Source organism: Sclerotinia sclerotiorum, genomic scaffold (assembly GCF_000146945.2).
Source record: "Sclerotinia sclerotiorum 1980 UF-70 scaffold_24 genomic scaffold, whole genome shotgun sequence".
Lineage (NCBI taxonomy): Eukaryota > Fungi > Ascomycota > Leotiomycetes > Helotiales > Sclerotiniaceae > Sclerotinia > Sclerotinia sclerotiorum.
Genome location: NW_001820812.1, coordinates 519,763 through 530,567, shown reverse-complemented (window position 1 = coordinate 530,567; position 10,805 = coordinate 519,763). Strand labels below are relative to the sequence as shown.

Sequence of the window (10,805 nt, the reverse complement as noted above, 5' to 3'; positions counted from 1 at the left end):
GTATGTGATCTTGGTCACCTGAAGATCGTATGCGCACGCACCATCAGAAATCGCGTGATAAGGAGTCTTGAGGAGCCAGAAAGCTCCTAGGGGCCCCCTTTATTGTTCAGTATATAGTCAGAGTAGTTTCATAGTTTAGGAGCTTCGTGCTCAACTTAGTTATCAATTAGTTTACCTACATTCTACTTGATCTAGTAACGACTTCACTTCCAAGTGAAGACTAGTGATAAAGCCTTAACCCACAACTACCAATCAGACGAAACCTCAGGCAGCCGCTGCCTCCGGTACAGTATCGTTACATTAGACATACAGGACCTACGTAATCCGTGGGTGCTACGTCTTCCGTATCCTTCTCGTACCAACAAGAATAGCTAAAAAGGGTTTTCGAACCAGAATCCAAGGAAATGTCAGATGACCGACCTCGACTTTTGATCATGGATGACTATTCAAATCATATTACAGACAGCTTTATTGCTTTCTGTATAGAGAAGGATATCGATTTACTTATATTACCTCCTTATTGCTCTTATTTGTTTCAGTCACTTGATATTGTAGTGTATAGGCCAATGAAACGATATCATGCTTTGAAGATCGATCGATATTCTCGAACTGGTGTAAAGCGAATTCAAAGAGCTAAATGGGTAGAACTCTTTCAAAATATTAGAAAAAAAGCATTGAATTCTTCTAATATTAAAGCTGGCTGAAGAGGAGCTAGTTTAGTACCTTTTGCCCCACGAAAAGTACTCGATACATTACCATTTAACTCCTCCCAACAACCTTCTACTCCACAAATGAGAACCCCCAATCAAGACCTAGACTTATCTGTACTCAGAAGTTCTCCTCCAGATAGAACAGAACTAATACAAGCAAATCAGATCTTTAATACAGCTCTAGCAAGCAATGGTTCTCCTGCATCACCAACTCATCGATATATCAAGAGAATGACTAGGCTTGTAGAATCTCAAAATGCTGAGATAGCCTTACTTCGGAAACAGCTCGCTGATGCTCAGGAAGTAATTGAGACTCGAAAAAAGAGAACTAAAGGCAAAAGAGTCAAATTACAAGGTCAATTTGTCTTTAGTACTAAGGAAATACTGAAAATAGTACATGAGGCGAAGGAAAAACCTAAGGAGAAAAAGCCACGAGGACGACCACGCAAGCGCCCAATTGAAGAATCAGAAGAAGAGATTGAAGAAGAAGAGCTAGAGAATAGTTCAAATGATTCAGAATTGGAATTGGAGGATTGTGTGGCTCGTAGAACAAGATCGCGTGTAGAATAATTGAAAAAGTGTCCGAGTTCCCCATATGTCCGAGTTCCCCATACATTACGTTATAATAGATTTTCTCTTTATTAAAGAATTATTATTTATATACTCATTGATTGATTGATTAAATTAACATCTACACTGAGTCTATGACTATCTAAGACGGCTAGGAGCTTTGTAGGCTTCTAACAATACTACATAGGGGGTAGCTGGCCTTATTCGACCGTAGCTATTGGTATATAATGGAGAGCTTTTTGGAGTTACAAGAGCTATTGAATACGCTAGCTCAATCGCTTATACTGGTCAAAAGTTCAAAATCTACTCAGATAATCAAGCTGGTTTATACCGCTTAAAAACTCCTTCAGATCACCCAGGACAAGCCAATCAGATAAGAGCGATCAAAGCAGCAGAAGTTATCAGAGCAAAAGGAGCCGAAATCTCCTTAAATTGGGTTCCTGGTCATACCTCAGTTGAAGGAAATGAGCTAGCAGATAAGCTAGCCAAGGAAGCAACCACAATACAACCTACCTCGAACGAAACAAGCTTTGGACTACTAGGTATGACTGTCAAAGAATATGCCTCAGATCAATGGCTTGATACTCTCAAACAATACGAACTCAGATCAAACCAATCCCCATCAACTTACTCGAAGCTATTTCCATGGAAAATAGGTTCCAAAATCAAGCTACCAAGCGGAACTACTCGAAATACTGCTAGCGCATTCTTTCAACTCAAATTAGGTCACGGATATATCAAATCCTACTTACATCGTTTCAAACTCACCAATAACAAATGTATATGCAGTAATATTGAGGCACCACAACACCTCCTTATTAGCTGTCCTATATATAAAACAAAAAGAAAAGAGATCTTTAAGAAGATACCATTATCCAAAAACACTATACAATTCCTATTGCATACAAAAATAGGTATCGAATTAGCTATCAAATTTATCAATATCACTAAAATCGCTACAAGGGCATGGCATCTAGCAAGGACTCTTGAACAAGAAGTAATAGAGGAAGGAGTAGTAGTGGAAGAGGAGAGAGGAGAAGAGAATGAAGAAGAAGCAGTTGAGGAAATAAGAGAGGGGTTTGACCTCCTCACAATTTCTTGATTTTCAAAATCTTTTTATTATATGCAATGCGTATAATGAGCGGGCACTGTTCCCCAGCATTTGTTTTCACTTCCCCAATTAGATCATATCCAATATTGTAAATTAAAAAGTTACCCGTTAGGCCCTTAGGGCCTAGCCGTCCTATATAGTCTTGGACTGAAGATGGACGTTAATAAAATCAATCAATCAATCAATCAATCAATCGACCGTAGCTAATACAGGTTGGGGGGATTGAAAGCCTCAATCTTCTAATTGATTGATTGATTGATTAAATTAACGTCTACACTGAGTCTATGTTGACCTCCTGGGATCTTGGCAGCATATGCATATAACGTAAGTCATGGCGTAATGCGTCTAATGGCGTAATGCGTCTAATTGTGGGGGACCACCCCATCAAAAAAGCAACAATTCAACAATGGTCCGTCGAAAAAGTTTAAAAGTGCAGGAAATGGAATCTCGACTTGCTGAAGCAGTATTAGGAGTTCAAAATGGAAAGTATAAGTCTTCATATGAAGCTGCAAAAGAACTGGGGCTTTCTAAAGATACTGTGACGCGACGCGTCAAAGGGGGTTCATCGCGTTCTGAAGCACGTCAATCGCAACAGAAACTTTCTGCTGTATAAGAGAATGTACTTCTTAAGTGGATAAAGCAATTGACAATTAGCGGCTATTCACCAGGCCATCAGTTGTTAAAAGAATTGGCTGAGGAGTTACGTTCAAAACGGACTTATAATTTGGATTGCCCCTCATTTGACTCCCTTGAACTCCTACCACAACACCTTCTTGGTCATGAATGGGTTCCACGATTTATCAAACGACATCCTCATCTTACAGTTGTTATTGGCCGTCGAATTGAATCTGTAAGAATGGATGGTGCAACCAGGGAAACATGTAGTACTTGGTTTGACGCGTATCAAAAAGCGATTCAGGATTATGGAATTGAGAAGAAAGACGAATACAATATGGATGAATCTGGACATTCAATTGGGACAATGGAATCAACCCGAATTATTATCGATTCTACACTTCGTACAAAACATCAAGCACATCCAGGCCGTCAAGAGTGGATTTCAATGGTAGAGTGTATTTGTGCGGATGGATCCATTCTTCCACCACTCGGGATTTTTAAAGGTAAAAACGTCCTTCAAAATTGGATTCCGAAGGAAGTTCTTGGTAGCTGGTTCTTTTCAGCAAATACAAAGGGCTGGACAAGCAATCTTCATGGATTAGAATGGCTAAAACGCGTTTTCGAACCTGCAACTCGTGCAAAAGCAGATGGCAAATATCGGCTTCTCATCTGCGATGGCCACGATTCTCATATTAGTGGAAGCTTTATAGCTCACTGCCTTCAAAATCGAATTGTACTTCTTATACTTCCTCCTCATACCTCGCATTTGCTTCAGCCACTTGATGTTGCGGTTTTCGGTCCATTGAAAAAACGGCTCACCGCAGCACTTTCTGATTTGAATCAAGCTCAACTTGTACGAATACAAAAGATTGAATGGATGGAGGCATATATTAAAGCTCGAGCCGATGTATGCCATCATCAAAATATCGAATCGGCATGGCGGGGAGCTGGGTTACATCCATTTAATCCACAGAGAGTGTTCCGTACACTGGGTCGAGAGTTTACCCCCGAAGCCGAAATATCCAAAGAACCAACCCAATTTGATATTTTTAATCAAGTCTTCATCAATAGCTCACCCCCGGATGTAGCAATCTTACAAACAGCAAATAACCTTTTAAATTCAACAATTGAAAATGATACAACTCTTTCAACCCTGGTTCGTCAATACATTCGAAAATTGACGATTGGGAGTGAGCAACTTCGAGCTCAAAGTATTGTTCACCAACACGATGCGAATAATTTACGAGCTATTATGAAGAAACGTACGATACGTAAGAAAGGAAAGAGACTAGTTTTGAAGGGTCATTTTCATATTTCTACGCAAGAATTATGTGATGCAGTAGTGGAAGCCGAAAAAGCTACTAAAGTACAGACAATGAAAAAAGGAAAAGGGAAAGGGAAAGTAATTGAATATGAGACTGAAACTGAAGAGGATATTGGAGAAGAAGTTGAAGATGAATCTGAAAGTGATATTGGAGATTGTATTATAGTTGATTGTTGAGTAATTGAGATTTTAATAGAGTGGTTCCCCGCAATTAGACGCATTACGCCATTAGACGCATTACGCCATGACTTACGTTATGCATATAAGGAGCAAACAAAACTCAACTTTTAATTCATTCTTTCCTTTTTGGTATACTGTTTGTTTGCTTTCAATATTTTGATTTCAAAGCACTTTAATTCCGAAGGCCGAATACCCAACCTATTCCTTCATTTTTTTGAATATATGCTCGCAGCTTAACTGCTTAGCTAGAGAATAAATCAATTCAATCTGATACTCTTTCTGGTCTTAAGAAACCCAACATCATCGCTATCTGTTGATGCATTTCTGCTGTATGCTGAACTGTTATTGCTGTGGTTTTGATTGTCTCTGTAGTCATTCTAAGGTCATTCTGTACGTTCGCGATGGCTTGCATAACTGTATTAACGTTTGGAGTATTTTGAAACTTGGTGATAAGGACGCTCATGGCTGCAATCATAGTCTTAACTAGTGGCTTGGGTACAGGCTGATCTTCTGCGGTTTCAATACAGACGAGTGCTTTCCTGAGGTAATCGCTGAAGAAGGTGGCGTGCTCGTAGGTGTCGTGGGGCCATGCTGCCGCTTGAGGCCACGGTGTCCCCATAGCGCTTGTACTACACTGGGCAATGCGTGCAAGCTTAGGGTGATCAACTGGCCTAAAGGAGGGCTGCTGAATGTGGTTTGGATAGCTTGATTTCAAAAATTTGGTTCTCGCTTTTTGTGCCTTAAGTGCTTAAATACACAAAATAGATCATGTTCTAGTCACGTGTACTCATAGCTTGTGGGTCGCTTACACGGCGTCGTCACAAGTTAAATATTGCTTAGTAAGCAGTTCTAAAAATAAACATCACCAGATTACTAAAGTGCATTCTTCCTCAACCAGTATAGCTCAAAACATCCTTCCAGTTAATATTGTTATGATTTATTCGTTACTGTAATCAAATTTTTATATACTCTAAATTATGCACTCTAATAATCATTTGCTGTACTGAATCTCGACGTCTAAATTGTGGCATTGTGATTACGGATTGCTTAAGCCACAACTCGAAGGCAGGCTCCAGTTACGCTGCGCCACGAAATGCATCACATGCTACAGGCATCCCCACCGCGCGAAGGGCTACTCTACGTTCAATAATTTCATCCTACACTTCATCCTGGTATAGAATTGTGATTTCTCGACATTGGATAATCTTATCCTACACTCCATTCTGGTCTAAAATTGTGATTTTGATCTCACGTCAACTTCCTTAGACACGCGAAATCCCTAGCCGTTCGCAATTATGCGTCTTTTAGAGATGAAAAGCCCGGGCGAATTCAGCCTGATCCATGTTGCCACCCATGATACCCTTCCCTACGCAATCCTTTCACATACTTGGACAGATCAAGAGGTCACATATAAAGATCTAATAAGTGGTACTGGGAAAAGCAAGTCTGGCTACAAAAAGATCAAGTTTTGTGGAGAACAAGCGGCTAAAGATGGCCTTCGATATTTCTGGGTGGACACTTGTTGTATTGACAAGTCGAATCTTACTGAGCTTTCGAAGGCTATTAATTCTATGTTCCGCTGGTATCGAAATGCGAAGAAATGCTATGTATATCTCACGGATGTATCGACCCCTGGCGATGACGTATATGTCCAAGCAAACCAGAGCACGTGGGAAGTAGCCTTTCGGAGTAGTAGATGGTTTACTAGAGGCTGGACACTTCAAGAACTTATTGCTCCAGCGGAAGTCGAATTCTTCTCTCAAGAGCGCAAGCTACTTGGTGACAAAAGGTCACTCGAAAAACCAATTTATGAGATTACCCGAATTCCATTTCAGGCTCTGCGAGGGGATCCTTTCTCTGATTTTAGTATCGCTGAGCGGAAAAGATGGGTAGCACAACGCCAGACAACCGAAGAAGAAGACCTGGTTTACTGCCTGTTAGGCCTCTGCGAGGTGTCTATGCCACCAATCTATGGCGAGGGAAAGGAGGTCGCACTGAAAAGGCTCGAAATGACCGTCAAGTGGTTCTCCACTAACGAGAGCGAGCCGAAAGATCTTAAAGGTACGGCAGATCTAACCTGATTTGACTATACTAAACGCTATTCTATAGATAATACCGCTTCATTTATTGTCCCATTCGGCAGAAATCTCAACTTTACCGGTCGTGGAACGCAGCTTACCGAGGTGGAAGCAAAACTATTTACAGGAGGTCGAGTGACAAAAGTTGCCATCACAGGGCTCGGGGGAATAGGCAAGACCCAGCTGTTGCTTGAACTTGTCTACCGAATAAGGGATAGATATAAGGATTGCTTAGTGATCTGGATACCCGCAACCAATACGGAAAGTCTTCATCAAGCATATCGAGAAGTTGCCCGCCAACTCAAGATCCCCGGCTCGGACGAGGATAAGGCCGATGCAAAGAAACTCGTGCAAAATTACCTGAGCAAAGAAAGCGCAGGCCGGTGGCTCTTAGTTTTCGATAATGCTGACGATGTCAATATGTGGATCACCGTATCTAGGTCAGGATCTGGCCGTCTAATCGACTGCCTCCCACGAAGTGAGCAAGGATGTATCGTCTTCACGACGCGCGACAGGAAGACTGCCGTTAAGCTTGCACACCAAAATATCGTAGAGGTACCGGAGATGGGCGAAGACGTAGCGATACAGCTGCTCCAGAAGTGTTTAGTTGATCCAGATCTGGTTAACAATAGACCAGATACAACGGCCCTACTAAAAGAGCTCACATACCTTCCGCTTGCTATTGTTCAGGCAGCAGCATATATTAACGAGAATGGGATTGCGTTCGCGGATTATCTATCCCTCCTTGCAGAGCAAGAAGAGGATGTTATTGATCTCCTTAGCGAGGAGTTTGAAGACGACGGGAGATACAATAATATAAAAAACCCCGTGGCTACAACGTGGCTCATCTCGTTTGAACAGATACGGTATCGGGACCCCCTTGCAGCCGACTACCTATCGTTTATGGCGTGTATAGACCCCAAGGATATTCCCCAGTCTCTTCTTCCGGCAGGAAGGTCTCGAAAAAAGGAGATAGATGCAATTGGGACACTTGACGCTTACTCGTTTATTATTGAGCGAGTGGCAGACCAAGCTCTTGATCTTCACCGACTAGTGCATCTCGCAACGAGAAATTGGCTTCAGCAAAATGATCTGATCACCCAATGGACCGAAAGGGCGATTATACGATTAGAGGAAGTATTCCCAGACGATGACCACCAAAATAGAACTACATGGAGGACGTATTTGCCACACGTATGTTATGCGCTAATGTCTGATGAAGCTGGCAAAGATGGGGAAACCCGGATTGCTCTGTCGCGGAGATTTGGGGCGTGTCTCCTTAGTGATGGACGATATAATGAGGCTGAGGTACCGTTTGTGGAAGTAATGGAGAGGCACAAGAGTGTTTTCGGACAGGAGCATCCTTCCACACTGACCAGCATGGCCAACTTGGCTTCGACATACCGGAATCAGGGACGCTGGAAGGAGGCCGAAGACTTGGAGGTGCAAGTGATGGAGACGAGTTTGAGGGTGTTAGGGCAGGAGCATCCAGACACACTGACCAGCATGGCCAACTTGGCTTCGACATACCGGAATCAGGGACGCTGGAAGGAGGCCGAAGACTTGGAGGTGCAAGTGATGGAGACGAGTTTGAGGGTGTTAGGGCAGGAGCATCCTTCCACGCTGACCAGCATGGCCAACTTGGCTTCGACATTTTGGAATCAGGGACGCTGGAAGGAGGCCGAAGACTTGGATGTGCAAGTGATGGAGACGAGAAAGAGGGTGTTAGGGCAGGAGCATCCAAACACGCTGATCAGCATGGCCAACTTGGCTTCGACATACCGGAATCAGGGACGCTGGGAAGGAGGCCGAAGACTTGGAGGTGCAAGTGATGGAGACGAGTTTGAGGGTGTTAGGGCAGGAGCATCCAAACACGCTGATCAGCATGGACAACTTGGCTTCGACATTTTGGAATCAGGGACGCTGGAAGGAGGCCGAAGACTTGGAGGTGCAAGTGATGGAGACGAGTTTGAGGGTGTTAGGGCAGGAGCATCCAGATACACTGACCAGCATGGCCAATTTGGCTTCGACATACCGGAATCAGGGACGCTGGAAGGAGGCCGAAGACTTGGAGGTGCAAGTGATGGAGACGAGTTTGAGGGTGTTAGGGCAGGAGCATCCAAACACGCTGACCAGCATGAATAATCTTGCCCTCATATGGAAGGGACTTGGCCGAGATAAAGAGGCCCTTAAGCTTATGGAAGAATGTGTATTATTACTGACTAGGATTATAGGTACTAATCACCCTAATACATTGTCTTCCCGTGTAATATTACTTGAATGGCAGACAAATGAACTAGAGATTGATCCTTAGTAGAAAGAGAATAATATAACTTTACCTAATTATCAGATAAATAGAGTAGTTATCTCTTTGAAACCAACAACACTAAAAAATGTTCATATTCAGACTTTGTAATATGTTCTTCACACTATTTCTCTTAATGTAGCAATATATTTATCTCAAAAGTCATTCAATTTCGTTAGTCTATCTCGGCACACAAGGTGTCTCGCTACGCAGGGATGGACGTTATCTGGTTTCTATTGAATTATACATAAACTGAACAAACTAGCTAAAGGGTATAGAATAGATGTTGTAGCGCCCTTCGATGTTGTGCCAGCTATAGTAGAATCTACTGTAGATCCTACAATATCACATGACCGACTGTCAGAGCAACCTGTATTACATGAATTCTGATCTATATGGAAATTCAAAAAAAGTTCTCCCAGAGGGTTGTGCTAAAACAACAGAATCACGATGAATGGTAGTGACTGTTGTGCGATAATCAGATGGTAGCCAAAGAATATTTGTACTATTTCTAGTAATCCAGTCATCTGATACGGCTAAAGTATATAGCAATATTGGATTATCCAAATCAGATATGACCTGCTTAACATCGGCGAAAAAGCAACTGAGTAAACGATTCTTGTATGGCCTTCAAGTGTTGGCTGAATTTGTTGCCCTGTCGCTGTATCCCAAAGCCGTACTGTATTATCCCAAGATCCAGATACGACCTGCTTGCCATCAAGCGAAAAAGCGACTAAGTGAACGTAGCTTGTATAGCCTTCAAGCGTTTGTAGCATCGCATTCCAATATGATTCTACTATAGGCTTCTGCTTAATCCAAAACGGAATATCCTTTTCAAATATTGTTCGGACATGTGAGAGGCTAGACCTCGAATAACTCAAAGGCATAGGTTCAGGTAAATCTGTTAAGAAGTGCATGAGGACTATGTACATGAAAGTGTCTCCATATATATAATAGAGAGAAAGGACTGTAGATGATTCTAGAAATTTGGAGAACAGCATAGAAGTCGAACATCCACATGGGTTCTAACCCTTACAATGCGAAATGAAAGACGGCTGTTGATCAACAAGCAAATAGATCAGACTCTATAAGACGGCTGTAGCATAGTTGATTCGGGAGTCGGTAGCCTGGCAAAAGAAGTAAGATAAAAGAACCGGCTTAGCCCCAGACTTCTCTAGTTCATTGATAACTCCGCAAAGGAGCATCGTCTTGCCCTTGCCAGGATTGCCCTTGATCCAAAGTAGCCGGCTCTGCTGATCGTTGCGCCATTGTCGGAAATCGGAGTTTTCCAAGATCCAATTGTATGAGCCCTATAGTATATCGCCTTTCATTTCTTCAATACGCTTTTTGTTGTTATGCGGATCGGAAAGACGTAAGTCTTGGATACATTTCTGCATCTTGTAGAACTTGTCTAGAAGCTGATTATATACACATATAAATCCCTCGCTATAGATAGGAAGTATATAGATATCGAAAATGCCTAATAAGGAATACACTTTATTTTCTGCCAGTGTAGTCTGACGGGGGGTGCGATGATTCAACACCTGTACGTGGTGCATCCTACGAACCTGTAATTTTTCTTACAGAGCCAAGATTGAATCAGGCTGAAGCTGGGAAAAGGTCGTGCTTTAAAAAGGAGCGGTACTGGGAGTGAAGGTATCGTGAATTTGGCCCGGAACAGAGGACTATCAGTCGAACGGAGATGAAAACTACCCGACAATCAACGAAACAACGACGGATTTCGAAGCGGAACCACCTTTACGAATCTGCAGTGGGATGCAGAGCCTGAGAATTGCTTTAAGGAGCATTTCAAAGCGGACTGCCTTTACGAATCTGTGTGGGAGCAGAGCCTGAGAAGGAAAGCGTTGTGCCGGTGATTGACAGGGCACCTCTGGGGCGCTAGCGTGCA

General features: G+C 42.6%; 6 protein-coding genes across 6 annotated transcripts; 3 read left to right on the top strand and 3 right to left on the bottom strand.

Moving 5' to 3' along the window:
• Positions 1-319: 319 nt before the first annotated feature.
• On the bottom strand, positions 320-436 carry SS1G_13378 (hypothetical protein; the record flags this gene model as incomplete). Its single annotated transcript, XM_001585811.1, has 1 exon — positions 320-436. A coding segment is annotated over one exon (117 nt), but the record flags the coding sequence as incomplete, so codon positions are not given.
• Positions 437-941: 505 nt separating this feature from the next.
• On the top strand, positions 942-2,382 carry SS1G_13377 (hypothetical protein; the record flags this gene model as incomplete). The annotated part of the gene is made up of 3 exons (XM_001585810.1): positions 942-1,245; positions 1,468-1,500; positions 1,631-2,382. 3 exons carry the CDS (start codon positions 942-944, stop codon positions 2,380-2,382), a joined length of 1,089 nt encoding a protein of 362 aa, XP_001585860.1.
• Positions 2,383-2,797: 415 nt separating this feature from the next.
• On the top strand, positions 2,798-4,510 carry SS1G_13376 (hypothetical protein; the record flags this gene model as incomplete). The annotated part of the gene is made up of 2 exons (XM_001585809.1): positions 2,798-2,951; positions 3,060-4,510. 2 exons carry the CDS (start codon positions 2,798-2,800, stop codon positions 4,508-4,510), a joined length of 1,605 nt encoding a protein of 534 aa, XP_001585859.1.
• A 265-nt stretch (positions 4,511-4,775) lies between these two features.
• SS1G_13375 (predicted protein) lies at positions 4,776-5,132 on the bottom strand (the record flags this gene model as incomplete). Its single annotated transcript, XM_001585808.1, has 1 exon — positions 4,776-5,132. The coding sequence occupies one exon, from the start codon at positions 5,130-5,132 to the stop codon at positions 4,776-4,778; it is 357 nt and encodes a 118-aa protein (XP_001585858.1).
• A 676-nt stretch (positions 5,133-5,808) lies between these two features.
• SS1G_13374 (hypothetical protein) lies at positions 5,809-8,736 on the top strand (the record flags this gene model as incomplete). The annotated part of the gene is made up of 2 exons (XM_001585807.1): positions 5,809-6,574; positions 6,623-8,736. The coding sequence occupies 2 exons, from the start codon at positions 5,809-5,811 to the stop codon at positions 8,734-8,736; spliced, it is 2,880 nt and encodes a 959-aa protein (XP_001585857.1).
• Positions 8,737-9,157: 421 nt separating this feature from the next.
• SS1G_13373 (hypothetical protein) lies at positions 9,158-10,165 on the bottom strand (the record flags this gene model as incomplete). The annotated part of the gene is made up of 3 exons (XM_001585806.1): positions 9,158-9,209; positions 9,476-9,818; positions 10,087-10,165. The coding sequence occupies 3 exons, from the start codon at positions 10,163-10,165 to the stop codon at positions 9,158-9,160; spliced, it is 474 nt and encodes a 157-aa protein (XP_001585856.1).
• Between the last annotated feature and the right edge of the window lie 640 nt (positions 10,166-10,805).